General features: G+C 36.2%; 1 protein-coding gene across 14 annotated transcripts in view; it reads right to left on the bottom strand.

Moving 5' to 3' along the window:
* LOC132095426 (microtubule-associated protein 2-like) overlaps positions 1–19,084 on the bottom strand; it is a 112,783-nt gene that overhangs the window by 26,722 nt on the left and 66,977 nt on the right. For 7 of the 14 annotated variants that reach the window (XM_059500401.1, XM_059500404.1, XM_059500406.1 and 4 more), the window contains 4 exons: positions 18,047–18,293; positions 7,335–7,439; positions 4,545–4,619; positions 2,182–2,397 (listed from right to left, as the gene is read on the bottom strand). In XM_059500401.1, the coding sequence (XP_059356384.1) occupies positions 2,182–2,397; positions 4,545–4,619; positions 7,335–7,439; positions 18,047–18,260 (610 nt within the window). In that variant the 5' untranslated portion in view covers positions 18,261–18,293. The remainder of the gene's footprint in view (positions 1–2,181; positions 2,398–4,544; positions 4,620–7,334; positions 7,440–18,046; positions 18,294–19,084) is intronic. The other 7 variants (XM_059500407.1, XM_059500408.1, XM_059500413.1 and 4 more) reach the window with 3 other exon arrangements.

Below are 19,084 nucleotides of genomic sequence, written 5' to 3'. Positions count from 1 at the left end.
TAATGTGATTGTCTATAATACATTACTGGTTTGGAATGATGTGAAAAAACATTTGAATATCCCCCAAACTATATCCATACACTCCCCTCTGGCTTTGAACCCAGACATTCCCATTCAGATTAGGAGCATTGGATTGCTGGATTGGAGTTTTAAAGGCTTGTCTGACTTTTCAGGAATGTTTACCTCTGAAACTTTGAGATCATTTGAACAAATTAGAGAAGAGTTCGATATTCCCTCCGAAGACTTTTTCAAATATCTTCAAATTCGGCATTTTATAGAGTCTCTTTTAAAACAAAATAGATTCCGATTTAAATTATCGGAATTGGAAGAAACCATACTATCAGTTAAATCGTTCAAAGGACTTATTTCAAAATTTTATGCCTTATTAACTCATTCTGATTCTTCAGTGTATGATTCTTTGAAACCACTATGGGAACGGGACCTAGGAGTTCTGTTTAATTCTGAAAATTGGACCAAGATCTGCGATGGTATCTTTCCAAAATGTACCTCAATTTCCATGAACAAAATTTCAAATTTTTCCACAGAATTTATTTTACACCTGTTCGACTGCATAAAATGTTCCCAGGTTGTTCCGACCTCTGTTTTAAATGCAAAGCTTGTAAGGGCACATTCTTTCATGTATTTTGGTCTTGTGTTCACATCCAACCATTTTGGAGAGGGGTCCACTCTGCAATCCAGGAGATAACAGGGAAACGGTTTATGTTATCCCCCTCACTTTTTTTGTTAAATGACATTCCTAAAGACCTTTTTGACTCGGACCTCAAATCTCTGTTTACTACCCTCATATTTCTGGCTAAGAAATGTATATTACTAAAATGGTCTACATCTCAGATCCCTACAATTTCCATGTGGATTTCTCAGCTGTCAACCTTTCTTCCTTTGGAGAAATTAACTTATGACCTCAACCACAAACAGGACAAATTCAGGAAACTTTGGGAACCTCTCCAATCCTTCCTACACAAAATTTGAAATTTAATTTTTTAGAGATTTTTGGCTTCTTCTGTTTTGATTTATTATGTTTTTTGTTAACAGATACACTTGTACATTTTATTTAACTTGCAGCACTTGGGGTTTGTTTGTTTGTCTGTTTGTTTGATTGTTTCTGTCTCGGTTGTTTGTATTATTTGAATTATATCTCTAATAAAAAAAATAAAAAATAATACAATAGTATATCAGTAATACTAAAATAACACTGCTTTAACTACATGTTGTCATATTAGTCAGTAATCCCACAAGCAATAACCATACATAACTCATTAACAGATTTCAGTTTATTTGGAATTGGACGTAAATGGTAGTTTTTCACTGATTCATTATTGTCTACTGGTTCTCATCAAATTCAGTTTAGATTGCAAGCTCATAGCTTTGCCAAAAAGAAGCAATAAAGGAAAATAATCGGTTCTACTATTTTCTAAGTTCTTGATCACCAACCCTAGTTAAATTGGAAACCCAACCCACGATGAAGAAGTCGGTTTGGTGCTGAAAGTGATTAAGTATTTCTTCACTGATGCAATAAGGTCAGAGTTGCTTCTGTTTGTGTGTGTGGGAGGGGGGGGGGCACCATGTGAAGAGCTGAAAGTCTTCCTGTGATCTACAGCATGTGTACATCAGCAGGTTGGAGAAATGTGAGAGGCCTGTTGAGACCCATGAGTACATTTTGGGCCTGATGGGGGACAATCAAAAATACAAATGGACAGACAGGCTAACATACGGGCGGACAGATGCATAGACAAGAAGACGGCAAACAGGCAATGGAAAAAATGTGCACAGCATGCACAAATGTCCTGCTGATGCTGCAAGTCATTTGGATTTCATTTTCAGAGTCAGTGATTTTCCTCTTTTTCTCCATAGCAGTGGGAATTTTGCCTAAAAACACAAACCCTCATGTCTTTTTACTGCACAGCACAAAAGTTGCGCAAAATCAAAATGACTTGCAATGAACGAGCTACAAAAACAGATACCACCCCCACAAGACACGCTTCGGTCAGAGTGGGCACGACACAACAGAGACAAAAGACAAGAAGAGGCGGACCAGAGAGAGAGCGAGAGTGAGAGAGAGAGGTGTTGATGCTGAGCTAAAGAAAGAAGTGGAAGGAAAGATAGAGAAAAATAAGGAGGAGGGGAGGAGAGAATGGCAGAGAGGAACCATGCGAGGTTCACCTTCGATCTGTCTAAACGCGGCGGCCTGCCCTGGGGGGCGAGAGCCAGAGCGCGTCCACTCTGGGCTGAATAAAGGGTGCTCATAGTATTCCTCGTCAGAGTGGTAGGGGTCATCCTCAGGCACAGACACTGAGATGGAGGGGGCGAGGAACTTGCACCTCTCGCGAGAATTTTGGAAGCGGCGGAGAGGACCTGCTTCCTCCTCATCCCCTACATCTACAAATAGACACAAGGAAAAGAACTGCAGGGAAATCTGGACAAAGAGACAGAGACAAAGAGACAGAGAGGAAAAGGAAGGAAGCTAGAAAGGGTGGAGCAAGTAAGGGAGGAAAAAAGGAACAAGTGAAAGAGAGAAAGTAAAAAAGGAGGTGAAGAAGAATATGCTAAAACTGAGAAGGGAAGGGAGGAGATATAGAGAGAGAACCAGAGAGAGAGAGAGAAAGAGAGAGAGATAATAAGGAGCTTCAAAAAGAGTCAGGTGGAAAGAAATAAAACAAGATAGGAGTATGTGTACGAAAAAAGACACAGACACACACAACACACAGTGTCGAGAAACAAAGTGTGACTGTAGCGGTGCTATGCCATAACCAGAGTCTGAACATCCCGAATGGCTTTGTAGAGGTTTGTCTCAAAGTAAGAAAGATCTAAACCAGATGAAACTGCATCAATATTAAGTTTCTGCTTAAAGTCAACATGAATTTCACTTTTGTCATGTGAAATATTTGAGTGAAACATTATATAACTAGCAAAATAATAATAGGGATGCACAAAAAGTACAATTATTGTCTGATAAGTGAGTGCCAGTAATTCAATATTTTTTTCTCTTAGCCCATAACTGATAATTGTCCAATAGAAATAAAAAATAAAAAATAAAACACTCAAGAAATAAACAGCATTCATTTAACATAATTCTGTTAAATAAATTGAATGTTGTTCATTGCCATATCAGTTTCACAGGCTATTTTATAACCTATACGGATTCAACATTCACTAAATTCAACTGTAACACTCTATTTTAAGGTGTCCTTGTTATACATATTTCATGAACTTACTATTTTAACAAAAACAATAAATTATTCATAATTACATGCAACTAATCCTAATCTAATCCTAACCATATCGTAAGTACATGTAGTTAATTAATATTACTCAGAACATCAATGTATAACAGCACTGTAACAAGGACACCTTAAAATAAAGTGTGTATATATATGTGTATATAATTTTAACTTTAAATGAGCATAGCTGACAGCAAAGTTAAAATGACTCAACGTAAAAATAGGTGGAAATGTGCATATATAATGAAATAGTCAGTCAACATATACAATACATACCCACACTTTACAAAAAAAAAAGGTATATCAGGTAAAAATATACGGTGACAATATATAAATTAATCCTGATTATAATGATTTTAGCCAAGATGACATCAGCCACAAAAGTTTTGCACAATAATACCAGGGACATGTATTAAATGGATTAAATGGATTTCATGTTGACTTTAAGTATGCGCTTAGTGACTGCATTTGGCTTAGCTTCTCCTGAAGGCTGTTAGTGATTGTGTCAATGACATTCATGTTTTGTTTAGTATCTTCAGAGAGTGATCTGAGCATGGCATTGACCTACCACAGGCAGCACAGACAGACACAGTCAAAATGACGAACGAGCATAAGCCCACGACATCAACAGCATGTACGACACAACATGCAAAACTAAAGACAAGGACGCATTGGGAACTGAGAAAGGTTTGGAGCAATCAACAGATCTGGTTTTGGAGAGAGGATGAGCAGACAACCTGAATGCAACACAGTTTCAGCAACAGCTTGGAAACATGAGCTGCAGGTGAGACAGCACAGCATTCAGTTCAAGGTTCAAGGCTTTCATGCAGAGTGGAGTTAAGATCCATGGTTGGACGGGATATAAGGAGAGGTTGAGTTTGATTGGTTAAGAGAACTGGAAAGGGGTTAGGTCACTTTGGCGTGAGTTTTTGATCAAGATAAGCTCCCGGAGTTAGCGATGATGAAGATGAGGCCATGTTTAAGAGCTGGAGATGCTGGATGAGGAAGAGGAGGTCGACTTGAATGATGTCAACAAAGGAGGCAAAGTTGATCCTGCAAACACAACTCCATCAATCTTTGGAGCGGCCCCACAAATCAGCGGAGCGTGGGCATCTGTAGGGCACTGTGACAGGGGTGAAATCAGCCTGGAAGTGGTGGGAATAGCAGGTGTCCCCAAATAGAACACCTTCATTCAAGCCAGGGTCAGAGGGTGACCGGAATACTCATGGAAAAAATGGTGTTCAAGTTCTTTCCGTGTGTTTCTCACCTCACCTCTCTCCATACACACAAGAAGCATGACCCTACCTTGATCCAAAGGCCCAAAATGCTCTGCTGCTGGGGACGGAGGAGGTGAGGGCGGCAGGTTTGCAGAGTCTTCCACTGCAAACAAACAGAAGAAAAGAAGAAGAGATCAAGACATTTACAGATCGGGCATCCCATTGTGGGTCCGTTATAAAACTAACTGAACTGCCTACAGAGAAGGAATTTTAAGGCAACATACAGTAGGAGTTTTGAAGTAAAGTTCTAAGAAATTCTAAGAATATGTTGCATTTGTCCTTTATGTAGAAGATGAAAACCATCTATCCAAGATGGCAGACAAAGCAAGAGAAATATTGATTATAAATAAAATAAACAATAATACAAAACAGTACATCATTTTTTACTTCATTAATAACCTGATTCCTTCCCTCAATATTTATATGTGTTATGTATTCTAATGCTTACTAAAGTATTATATCATGAGCTTAGTGACCTACTGAAAAGAAACTCCATTCAAAGTTTGGGGTCAGTCTTTAATATTTTTATTCCGTTAGGATGCATTAAATTGCTCAAAGGTCACAGTAAAAAAAAAAAAAAAAAAAAATGTATATATATATATATATTGTAAAAGTTTTCTATTTTAAATAAATGCTAAATGTATAATAATATCCAAGAAAGTATTAAGCAGCACAACTGTTTTCAACATTAATAATCATTAGAATGATTTCTGAAGGACCATGTGGCAGTGAGGACTGAAGTAATTGCTGCTGAGAAATGGGGCCAAACTTTAAAAAGGTTATTGTACATAAAGTAAGCAAGGTTTTGGAATATGAGTCTACAAATATGAGTTTAGGTCTTTTTTGACCTTTAACTATCGTAAAGAACAGACAGGTAATGAGGATGAGAAGTAGAGGGAACTAGATCAGGAAATGCAAGCCAGCTCTGATTTCTTAATTTTAAGTATGCTAAATTTCTGTAAATGCCCACGCAAGACAAATGAACCCTGTAAAACACAGTGGGCATGTTTTTACAAGAAAAAGAAATGAACGAAGGGATAAAATTGTATCTTAAAATGCAATTAGCTTGTATTAACTTAAGGGACTCCAAGCAGCAAGCAGTTTAATAACAATAGATTTGAATGTAAAAATCCCCCCACTCACCCAAGAGAAATAAATGGGTTTGCGTGTGCGAGAGAGATATTTCTAAGGATATGCTGAGCAGAGAGAAGTCAGGGCTCAGGATTGGTACGCTGAATACTTTGCAGTCTCTAATCCTTTGAGCTCTTCTGACAGACTGACTCAACATCAAGCATGTTAGTGCAGAAATCATTATCTAATTTTGCTGACTAATTCCAGCACAGCAAGTGGAAACTTAGAGCTATAGATTTTATTTCATTTTTCCTTTTTCGTTGAAGTCTAAGAATGAAGCATCTAAACATTTTGAACTGAATTTGTAATGGGAAAAAAATTATAACCTCTAGTTCATGTTCATGTATGCCATATATGCACTGTTTGTACTAGTTTAGCTTATACAACAACTATGTATCATCACATACAGCTCTTCAATAAGTAAATTCACAACCTAATGTCACCAGCATACTGCACAGTCCTTATAAAGTCAATGTCAAAACACTGAAACTGACAAAGGGTAGCAACACATGCTCACAAAAAATGTTCAAAACCAAGAAACCTCAGATAAAACCAGCGCACAAAAGACATGCAGCACAAACAGAAACCATGAAACAAAAGTGCACTTTTACTATGACCAGGCAGCCGTTAAACACAGAGAGGGCTAAAGGTTCACCCTAATGCCCTGTGTTGGCACACACACACACACAGATAGCCAGGGGTGAGTGGGTACAGAAATCAAGCAGAGAGGAGCTGGGACAAACCAGCTGTCAGGGCAGATATGCCATTATAAAGGAAACGCAAGTGCCCTGCTGATGCTTTCCACAGCTTTGATCAGTTTTCATACAGAGGAACGGACATATATAACAACAATGGTCACATACCACAGAGACAGAGAAGCAAAAATAAAACTTATTTGTGCACTGTCTCTCCATGTTGTCTTTGACAAACATGAAAATATGTAAACATTTAAAGGAACAGTTCACCTGAAAATCAAAATGAACTAAAACTCTTGACATATTCACTAGTTTGAATACGTTAGCGGACAGTATGATATGTAGTGATGTCTGATTCATGAAGGGTTATTATTTTAAGTTCATGACATAAAGCTATTGTATAGTTTTAGAAGACTTGCAATGTAGTTCACAAGACAACTGGACTACTTTTCTTATACGTCTAATTTGTTTTTGGTTTTGTTTTGCATCCTTTCTGAAAATTAAAAGATAACATCTTACAAATTAAAATAACTACTAATAACAACAACTACTATTCTACTTTAATATATTTTAAAATGTGATTTGAAGGCAAAGCTGTATTTTCAGCATCCATTACTTTAGTCTTCAGTGTCACATGGTCCTTGAAATATTTTTTATATTATTAATTTGGAATCAGTAAATGGTGCAAATTATAATTTTTAGGTGAATTATTACCTTCAGGTGTAAAAGACTCACTAAACAAAATTATATAATTATAAACAGCAAATATGTGTGACCAGTGTCTTTACACTTTGCTAACAGCCTTCTTGAAGCACCTCTGAGGAGGAATTCAAAAACGAAAAAAATAAATAAATAAAAACCTTACTTTTCCCACTGCCTTCCATTTTTATCTTCTCATCTCTGCAAGTCTCACCAATGCAATTAAGTCCTTTAAGAGCTGGCCTGAGTGTGGCCAACCTCCAGTATCTCAGGAGGCTCTCCTGCAGGCCTACCTGATGGCAGCCTGACGGCAGTGTCCGGATGCAGCTCCTGCTCTCCCTTCAGTACCGATACCGCTTCAGCTGTAACCTCCTGCACGATCCGCGCTGATACTTGCTCTGTGCGACACATATACATACACACACATCAACACACGCCCACATGAGCAAGTTCACGGGCAAATATTCACACATATTTTCTGAATCAATCCAGACAAGATTTCTTCACTTCTTATGTTAAAATAGACCACTTGTTAAATCAACCAATTCCAGCAGTACAATTCCAGTTAAGGGCTGTAAAGAGCTCCGAGCCAGTAAGAATGAGACTGTATTACATTGTGAGCACAATATAAGACAGCTGTGCACACATGTTGTGCCCACACACGGTCACACACACAATTAAAAGAATAGTTCACCCAAAAAAGGAAATTCTGTCATTAATTACTCACCCTCATGTCATTCCAAACCTGTAGAACTTTGTTCATCTTTGGAACACTAATTAAGATATTTTTGATTAAATCCGTGGCACCGGGGTGATGCAGAGGAGAAGAATTGTTGAAAAAAATCTTTTTGTTTCCTTTGCACACAAAAAGTATTATCATAGCTTTCGTAAAATTAAGTTTGAACCACTGATATGACATAGACTGTTTTACCAAGGTCCTTTCTACGTGTCTGTGTGTTGATCATGGTAATGTCATTGCTGTCTATGGAGGGTCAGAAAGCTCAAGGATTTAATCAAAAATATGTTAATTGGTGTTCTGAAGGTCTTACGGGTTTGTAATGACATGAGGGTGAGTAATTAATGACACAATTTCCATTTTTGGGTAAACTATCCCTTTAAGGTCTTTATTAGTGGTCGACCGATATATCTCCGAGGCAGATATATCGGCTGATATTTGGCTTTTTTATAATATCGGCATTGGCCGGTAAGTTTTTCTACTTGGCCGATGTGTCCCAAGGTAGGACTTTTATTTTGACGGCGCCGAGAGCTGCAGTGCCTGAGCTCACACAGTGCTCACACTCTCTGTCTTGTTCATCGTCGTTAACAGTTCTGTCTAACGGGGAAATAAGTCTGTTTAATAATCAGATGGAACGTTTAAACAAAGAAATTAATGTTTACAGAAAGTATTAAAACTACTTCTTTTATATTAGGCCTATTAGTAATAGAAAGTATAAAAGAAAAAGTATATCGGCTTTATATCATCTATAGACCCCCTGCTTTCCAAGATATCGGCATTGGCATTGGCGGTCAAAAAACACATATCGGTCGACCACTAGTCTTTGTTGGTGTTAGTAAAAAAAAAATCTAATGGTTTGAAAAATCCAGTGTCACATGATCATACACATGCTGATTTGATGCTAAACATTTTTTAATATTAAAGCTGAAAATAGGGGGATATGTCTTTTTAGGGCAGATGTCAATAATATCAAATAAACCGATAATCACTATTTTAAACAATATATAAGTCTGGTGTAAAAATTAAAATGAATGTCAAAATTAAGAATAATAAAGGCAATACTCTTTTTTTAAAGCTCTTTTGTTTATCTGCAAATCGGTTTTGATAATGAAAGAAACGGTTAACCATAAAAATGCCTAATATCTGCGGTTATAATTAGCCGGGCTGATAATCGGTCTACCCCTAACTGAAAACAAATGTGCTGTTTAATATTTTTATGTAAACTGTGATACATTTTTCAGGTTTGTTCGATTAATGGAAAGTTGATTAAACAGCATTCATTTGAGATACAAATCTTTTGTACCATTATACATGTCTTTACTGTCACTTTTGATCAATTTAATATAACCCTGTTAATCAATAAATAATTTATTTATTTTAAACATGATCTTACTATCCCCAAATATATCAATGGCAGTGTATGTGGCAGAATAAAGCAAAATAATCCTTACAGAGAAAAATGAGCGCTTCAGTATAGCCCCAAATATTTCAATGTTTCATTACTGCTGCTTTTATGTCTTACTCGTTTTCCTAAGCAGACAGACAAATTTACAGTAACATATAATTTAAGCAAAAAATGAAGCAAAAAATGCTCAATGTGACAATCACAGCCAATCAAAAATATGTCTGATGTTTAATATTAAAGAGATTCCTTAAAAGAGTGTGGGTAGAGGGTTCACTGTGGGTAGAGATAACCAGCACAACGATATTAAGTACTAAAAACCAAATGACAAATGATAAAAATATCCTGTTGTTCAATGTTTCCGGCAATCACAGCTTATTAAGATAAGAACTCCATTTTAAAAGAAATCACTCCTTATCACTTGTCGCTTCAGTTAGGAAAGAGTGTTAGAAAATGCATACATTATTTCAGCAGCTAGACAATCCAAAGACATAACTGCACATTATTAAAGATTGATTAAGTCTACAAATATATTCTTCTCTATAACTGCTTAAATATAATTTAACAGCAAATAAAACGAACTTCAAATGTGTAATTCAGTTTTATCAATTTCCTTTCAGAGGATATTAATTTGAACCTGTACCTCAGAGGAAAACACTCTCAAAACAGGAAAAGAGAAAGCTCAAAATGGCAAGAAAATTGGCAGCACTTTGAGAGAGTAAATTGTCATGGTAACAGCAGATTGGGGAGGTATAAGAAGAGACTGCAACTGATTAAGCAGCGGGCAGAATACAGCCCACGGATTGGCAGGCAACACAAGTCCAGGGATAGATTCGGCTTTAAAACGGCACTATTAAAAGCTCTTCAAGACACTAACACATTTCCTGCATTCAACAAATCAGATAAATTTCAGTGGCATCAACAGTCTGATTTTAACTGCAAGGTGGTTGTAGATAGTGTTGCAATGGCCACCCATAGCTGATGGTTGCCAAAGACAGTGCCTACAAACCAAAGCAAATTTAGTGCAATGACAAGCTCAGCATAATGTTGTAAACAGTGTTGGGGGTAATGCATTACAAGTAACGCGAGTTACGTAATCAGATTACTTTTTTCAAGTAACTAGTAAAGTAACGCATTACTTTTTAATTTACAAGAAAATATCTGAGTTACTTTTTCAAAAAAGTAACGCCAGTTACTTTGTATTCCCAATTTTTTGACTGACAAGCCTCCTGTTCCCATATTGGGAGAAATCCGAAGTATGGAGGCGTTGTGTGCGCTGTGTGAACATGATGTTACTGTAGTTCTAGACTAAATGTGAATGTGCATTAATTCATCCCACTCACAAAAAAACAAAAAACAAAACCGATTTAGTATTCATCAAAATTAATCAAAACAGTGAAATGCAAACTCAGAATATGACGCAAACCTGCAATAACTAAATATATTAAATAACACAAATGTATCTATTCCCATTTTATTAACAGTGTCTTTGCTGCTGACCTTTAATGATCCAGTTCAACCATACTAATAATAAAAAAATGACTTTAGATAAACTAACAATTGTGCTTCATTGTTTTTTTTTTTATTGCTGAAGAGTGTTCTTCTCCTGTGTTCTACTGTACAGACGTGAATTTACTTTTCCTTCAGCCTGAGGTTTATTCATTACACTTTTTGGTGTGAAAGGGCTTTTACATTTGCTATAAATAGAACTTCTTATATTAAAAACAATCAAGCCCTGCTCATATTTAAAAAGTAACGTGAAAGTAACGCAAAAGTAAACGTATTTAGTTACTTTTTTAGGGAGTAACGCAATATTGTAAGGCATTACTTTTAAAAGTAACTTTCCCCAACACTGGTTGTAAACAGCAAAATGTTGTTGTGTTTGTAATATTAATCATTTAACATGCAAGCACGAGGTGAGGCATTTTGATTTAACTGAAGTTGATGCTGCGACGATCAGCTAACATGTGCTCAGACACGAGGCCAACACATTAGCACCGATGGAGAAAAACACGGCAGTGATGCTTACGTCAAAGCTTTCTGAAGAGATGCGAAGTGATTAAGGGCCATTTGCTACTCCCACTCTCTCTCCAGTGCAAACAGACTGCATGATGGTAGTCAGCAATCCATCGCTTTTGTTTCTTATGCACTTTTCAGGCACAATTTCCGCCCACCTTACAGCCATGGCATCCGCCCACCCACTCACAGACACACATACACACACGCACAGAAAGGGAAAAGAGTTTTGCTCAGATCCCATTAGAATAATGTCCACCCACGCAGACTCGAGTTTGTGGTACACCATCAACCCGCGGTCAGACTCCTCAAGAAGAGAGTCAAAGTAAATAATTCACTCAAAAATGACAATTCTGTCATTATTTAGTCCCACTCATGCTGTTCAAAATCTGTGTGATATTGTTTTTTCTCTTAAAAAGTCTTAAAAAGGCAAAAGCAACATTAAAGAAGAAGACAAGTAATTTTGACTTCTGAGAAGCAAGTCAATACAACAGTTTTATGTGATGAACAGACTAAAACGTAAGTCATTATTTACTGAATCCCTTTCATAGAGTAGTGGATCACTGAATCATTGTGTTGAACTTCATAAATGAATCATCCAACACTCAATCTTTAATGCAGCTCTCTTCTGTGATTTGCAAGAACAGAAGAATTACAAATTTGATTTGGTTAAATCACACACTGCATGACTTCAGACAACTTATAATGCAGGAGTCACTGCACTATTTTATTATTTACCAATGGTCATTGTAATGATTTTAACTTATCTGAAATTTCATTGCAAAAAAAAGAGCTATATTAATCATTAAAAATTAAGAACACTTTAAAATTAGGTTCCATTAGTTAAAATTAGTCAACAACATTAGTCAACACAAACTAATAATAGAAAAAATTGTTCTAAAGCATTTATTAATCTTAGCTAAAGTAGATTTCAAGTTGTATCTCTTAATATTATTTAATGGACCTGAGCAAAAAATAACTAATGAAGAGCTGTATTTTATTAACTACCATTAACAAAGAGTAATACATACTGTATTTCAATGTGTACTTGTTGCACATGATACATGTACTCACTATAATAATAACAATTAATTATGCCTAATTACATGCAAGTGACCCTAAGCCAAACCCTAATCCTAACCATACAGTAGTACATGTATAAAAAAAAAAAAAAATATATATATATATATATATATATATATATATATATAATATATGTAATAGTTTGAGACAATGAGGATACAGCTGAATAAATTATTGTATTGTCCGCATAAAAATGAAATTTGCAGAAGTTATTTCCTTATTAAAATCATTAATAAAAATAGAAAAAAGAAGTGGTGCCAGTAAAAAGCCTTGTGGAACACCCTTCTTGACTGTTAACAATGCTGAAGTATAGTTAGCAGAAACAAATTGAGTTCTATCCAATAGATAATTTTTAAACCACCCTAAGGCCATATTACCGAGTTATCTAATATTACGCAGTATTTAAATGTATAATTACACTGTAACAAGGACACCTTCAAATAAATTGTAACCATAAACAGCAACAAATGAATTGTTCAAACTATTCCTTCACTCAAGTGTTTTTCATCCACAAATACAGCTGCTAAAATCTAATAAATTGCATAATTTCCTGGAAAAAGATGTTTACTATGTAATGATGAATTTGGAATAACAAATTACATAAGCTGATCTTCATAGCCAATTATTGCACAACTCAACAGGAGGGCAGATAATATGAGCATGACAAGAGACAGAGTGAATTGATTCATATATATTCATATATATTCATATACACATATATATATATATATATACATATATATATATATATAGCTCTCTCTGGTCTAATAATCATTCCCTGACTAAACAGATGAAACTATATGGCCTGTCATCTTTTTTTTCACACTATATGTTTCAGTGTACCTACTTTATTGTTGCACCATGTCTGTAGCTGTGTCACCATAAATTCCCTTTCAGAGCAAACCTGACCAGTCTATCAGCGTCTTTGTGTCTGACAGATGTGCTGGTCTGTCTACCCAGCACCCCCCCCCCCCCCCCCCCCTTGTGCCTGTCCACACCCGTCTGCAAGAGATGTGCTCGGACTGCTGATCAGATGGGTTTGCCTCCAGCGCACAATAGCTCACATCCCTGATACATCAGCACACACAATAAGTAAATACCCAAAAAAGTAGCTCAAACACAGCCACACACTAAAAGATGAAGAATATTGCATGGTTCACATCTGTCATTCACATGGACAGTCATATGTCCCCTTAGACAGGTTGCAAAAATCAAAGTCAAATCTATTTGTAGGCACTTTTAGCAAACATGCAATATAGACACACAAAATCTGTACTAATCCACAAGTGCAGATATGCTAACAACTAGTAATTCTCATGCAGCAATGCCATTTAAACCCTGAAAGAACCTCTAACCAAAAATCTGTTGGAAAAAACAAAGCTCTTACCAAAAAGTGAGTGCCGGTTATCTGGTTGTCTGGAGGCAAATGCTTCCCTGTGCACTCTTAGTCGTGTCTGCCTGCCAAAAGCAAGCCGGGAAGGAGGAGGGGGACGGCTGGTACTCCATGCCAGGACTCCCCCGCCAAAGAGCAGAGTTGTTGCCACAGCAACACACAGCCTGGGCCCAATCTGAATGGTCTCCCAGCATGCTTCTGCTGTGGGTTTTGCCGCCCTCGGTGTGTGAGTGACACACAGCCGTATTACAGACTCTCTGCATCTGTACTGCTATCTCATGGTTTCTCTAAATCAGTGGATCACATACTGCAGATACTGTACGTAGCTTGTAGGTCACGAAATATTCCAATGCAACACTTCACAATAAGGTTCAATTCATTATTGCATCAGGTGTCATGAACTAACAGTAGACTATTAATAATCTATTGTAGGTTAATTTTTGATATGCATAAGTACACTACTGTTCATTGTTGATTGTTGGTTTTCAGCATGAAATTATAAAAATGTGTGTAATGTAAAGTTAATACAGTAGTTTATTGTTTGTGGTTGGTTTACAAATTAAATCCTAATATTGGTTTTACCAATTCCAAGTGGTAAATGAGTTCAAATAAAATGCAATAAAATCGAATAAATTCAAATAAAATAGATGATAAAATTATTAATGAACACATAACACTAAATTAATCACTTTAAAAAGCCACAAGATTCGAGATATAATTCAAGTTGTGTCACAGTTTCATACACAAAATAAAATAAAATAAAATAAAATAATGCTGGAAAACATTTTTACAATGCAAACAAGCAGACTTAAATAGGGTTTTTATGTAATTCACACCATTCTTGTGCACCATTCCAGGCCAGCAAGCTTTTCAGGCCAGCCCCTATAATTCAAGCCAACAGCTTCCTCAGCAAGCAATCTCTCTCCCTCTCTGCTTCTCAAGTGTCCTTTTCTTTATGCAAAGCAATGTCATATGTTGCGCTGTCAGTATTTCAGTCTAGCGCCTCTTGTGTGTCTGAAGGGCTCTTGTGCGTGCCGTCCTTGCCAATGCCCCTTGGCTCAAAAATCTCACCATCACAGTCACGGAGTCACAGAGGCAGAGAAAATATTCTCAGGGAAGGTCTTTCTCTCCACAGGGGCACATATTCAGACCCACTCTTTAAAATCGAGCAGTTTTGCTTACATCAATAGTGAACTCTGTGCTGAAGTATGAAAACACAACCTGGAATCATTAATTAGACACATAGATGAAAGCAAAAGAAGCAAGTTTGTCTCTTGGCTCACAGTGATTTATGACGGCAGGTTTGTTAATGAGAAATGCGTGAGCGATGTTAACACACAACCCTGGCTGAAGGATCGTTAGCATTAGAGTTGGGAAGTCTATTTCCATCACTCACTGTCAGGGATCGGTGCAGTGATGCTTTTTGCCAGCCTTTACGTTGTGGAGGTGACAAGGGAACTTTGATAATTTTTACAGAGGACAGAGATTACTGTATAGCACAGGGATTTTATAAACACATTAAACTGCTTAGAAAAACATATGATATGTTGCCTTCTGTACACTTAACTATCTGCGGTGACATATAGTAAGAGTAAACTGTACATGATGGGAGCAGTATCTAGAAAAAATGGATGTTCAAACAAATTCTTCAGAAAAGGGCTGTGCAAGTTTTGTCAAATCCTCTTACAAGGGTCATATAATAAGAAATCATATTCTCCTTGATCTTTTATGAAAGCAGTTGATTTACTATGAAAACACTGTAATTTTTAGAACTCAGAAAAGAGCAGTTAGTAAAACTAAGTTATGAAAATGACTCGCTCTGCAACTTTTTGACATCACACAGACAAATGAATCTAAATTCCACAGTCTAAAAACCATGTATTGCTAATGATTAATTGTTATTATATAAAATGAAAAGTGTATATGCAGTTTTAAGTGAAATGTCATATGTGTGGTATGAGATGTCAGCAAATGTCAGAGCATTGCTTTCAATAAATGCAGAAGGGCACTTAGAACGATGCATCTGTCTCTTTAAATGTCCATCTAACTCTTCACCCTACTCATCATCTACCAATTTTAACATCAACATTTCTGCTGATGTGTCTGTCCTACCGATGACTGGACTCCCAGAATGCCTCTGCACAACCCCTCCCATCTTATGCGAATTCAGACGTCAGCGCAATCCAAACGACAGAAAAATTATATATATAACTTATATATAAAATTGTATTAACACTACAAAGCATATTTAAGCATTAAAACTGCAATAATTTCATTAGAATTAAGAGTTGTCAGTAGCCTACTGTAGTATGAAAAAAAATCACTTGATTTCCTTATGTGCTTTTGGGGTAAAATATGTGTGATTAATTATACTGGCTAAAGCTAATTCATCTTAATATTCGTAACATAATAATCTTATGCACTACCATTCAACAGTTTATAGTTGGCAAGGCTTTTCAATGTTACTGAAAGAAATCTGTTATGCTCACCAAGGCTAGATTCATTTAATCAAAATATAAAAAGTAATATTGTGAAATATTATTACACTTAAAAATCACAGTTTTCTGTTTTAATATATAATGTATTCCTATAATAACAAAGCTAAATTTTCAGCAGCCATTACTCCAGTCTTCAATGTCACATGATCGTATAGAAATAATTATAAAATGCTCAAGAAACATTTCTTACTATCAATGTTGAAAATAGTTGTGCTGCTTACTATGTTAGGTTTTTCAGCATTCGAGTAATAGAAAGTTCAAAAGAACATGATTTATTTGAAATAGAAATCTTTTGTAAATTTACAAATATCTTTACTATTAATTTTGATTAATTTAATATATACTTGTTGAATAAAAGTATTATTTTCTTTAGGAAAAAAAAAACTTTTTTAGCAATAGTGTATTTTTGGAAAACTCATTTTGGGGGGAAACATTTGTAAGATTCCTTGTTAACTGCCTGTAATGGCACATGTTCTTGTGCCTGTGTGTACATGTACACCCTTACAGATGTACAGGAACGCGGTATTGTGTGTGTGTGTGTGTGTGTGTGTGTGTGCGTGTGTGTGTGTGTGTGTGTGTGTATGTGTGTGTAATAGGCATTCATGATCCATCATTAGAGGGGTAATTAACAGCAGCACTCCCTCCCTCCACACAGGTTCACAGCAGCAGCTCTCACTATCAGAGGGTTGCCATGGCAGCTGCTCCCCTGCAATTTACTCTGTCAGACCTTTGTTCAGCATCCCTGCAATCTTTCCTTTTACATTTTTTTCTGCTTACATGAGAGAAGTGCCACCTCATTTTCTTCCTCGTACACCCCTGAGGCCTCACAAATAACCAGACAGAAAAGCTCTGGCCTAACTTACTTCCTCATGTCAGAGTCGTATATACTCTCTGGTCTCCAAAAACAAGACTAAACTGCTTTGGAGATACAAGTTCAAGTGTATGATTCCATGACATTTAAAATGGCAACACACTGTTATTAACCCTAGTCTATCATTGCAATGGGAAAAACCAGACATTATTGTTCACTCTTGGCTAATTTTGTCTTTCCTTTCACTTTATATTAATAGCTGTCATGCACGATGGAAGGCAGGGAGCTTGTGTTATTTTTTATGAAATAATAAGATACACCATTGGTGGATAATATGTAGTTTGGCTGCTCTGCAGTATCTATTATAACTATTATATCTATTACAACATTCCAGTCATGTTAAGCCTCCAGCAAGTTTGCAACCATATTACATGCTATCTTTTGCTAAATAAATAAAAATTAAAATAATGGGATACAATTGTTTTTTTTTGTTTTGTTTTTTTGCTTTTGACCTCTTGAACTCTAGTTTCAGCCTCAGACAGCACAGCCAGTGGACACACTATCTGTCTGATCTGCGCACATTGCACAAAAAATGTAATCAAGTTTCAATCTGATTATCCACTATCCAATCTGATTATTTTTTCTCTATGCTGGTCTATTATTGTAGTTTAATTTAAGTAACACTTCCACTGAACATATAAATATGTATGAAAATACATATTATATATACACATATATTATATATATATATACATATTATAATACAATATATATATACACACACTCACAGTCTTGCAGGATCTTCCTGTCTAAGTGGGCAATTCTTGGCCAGAAATAACAGCAATTAGAACCAGACGCTATGCTGCAAGTCACACGTCTGCCTAGACGAGACTATTTGACCTCTATCATATGACAACTTGGAAAAGAAATCCTTAACAACGTTCTCTTCAATTGCTGTGTAAAAATTCTTCATTCGAAAGCTAATCATCTAACACTGACTGAAGTCATTAGTCATTGGGTTTCCTGTGGACAGAAGCTCATGTGTAAGGCATTTTCTGCTTCTCACCAGCAGTCACAGCGTGTCCAGAGGTGAGGTCTCCGTTGAAGCCGTTCTCTTTGGTGTAGGAGGCGGCAGAACCAGCATGGGCACCACCAGGCTGGCAAGTCCTGTAGGTAGAAGAGAAGCCGTTCTCTCCATGCCCACCTGGGGAGGAGGAGCCCTGGGCTCCCGGAGATGACCACTGGGGGCCGCTGTCCTCGGGCTGCCGACCATCTGCCATCTGAACCAGAGGGGAAGGGGTCACTCCTTAGTCCTGAATGATCAGAAGAACTCTTAATGTTAACACGCTGACTCAAACAGAATGATCAGAAGAACGCTTAATGTTAACACGCTGACTCAACAGAATGAACACTGGATAAAGTCAATCAACATGCATCATCTACTCATGTAAAAGTGTCAGAGAATGAAGGTATATTCAGAAAATATAAGACCTATACTAACTAAATACACCATACATTCTGTATATATCAGAAGCCAGTGTATAATATATATTAAATATAAAGATATTATAGTATATTACCTGATGTGACCTGATCACATCACGTTAAATTCAGAGAATTTGTTATTTAACATATTACATATAGTAAGATTTAGAGATTTATTTTGAGAAATACTTTAAGTCAACAAAAAAGAATTAAACTGATCAAAATTGACAGTATATATATAAAAACATTTGTAATGTTACAAAAGGTTTTGGTATAAAAACAAACAACTTTGATAATAAAAAGAAATGTTTCTTGGGCACCAAATCAGCATATTAGAATTATTTCTGAAAGATCACGTGACTGAAGAGAAATGGCAGCTGAAAATTCAGCTTTGCCATCACAGGAATAAATGACATTTTAAAATATGTTAAAATAGAAGACAGCTATTTTAATCTGTAATGTTATTTCACAATGTAACAGTTTTTACAGTATTTTGATTATAAAAATGTAGCTTTAATTACCAAGCCTTACCAACCCCAAATCTTTGAACAGTATATGTAATTATAAACACTTTAATAATGTAATATTATAATTATATGTTATAATTATATATATATAT

The sequence above is a fragment of the Carassius carassius genome, chromosome 19 (assembly GCF_963082965.1).
Source record: "Carassius carassius chromosome 19, fCarCar2.1, whole genome shotgun sequence".
NCBI lineage: Eukaryota > Metazoa > Chordata > Actinopteri > Cypriniformes > Cyprinidae > Carassius > Carassius carassius.
Note: the sequence above shows the minus strand (reverse complement) of the source record. Positions and strands in the feature narration are given on the sequence as shown.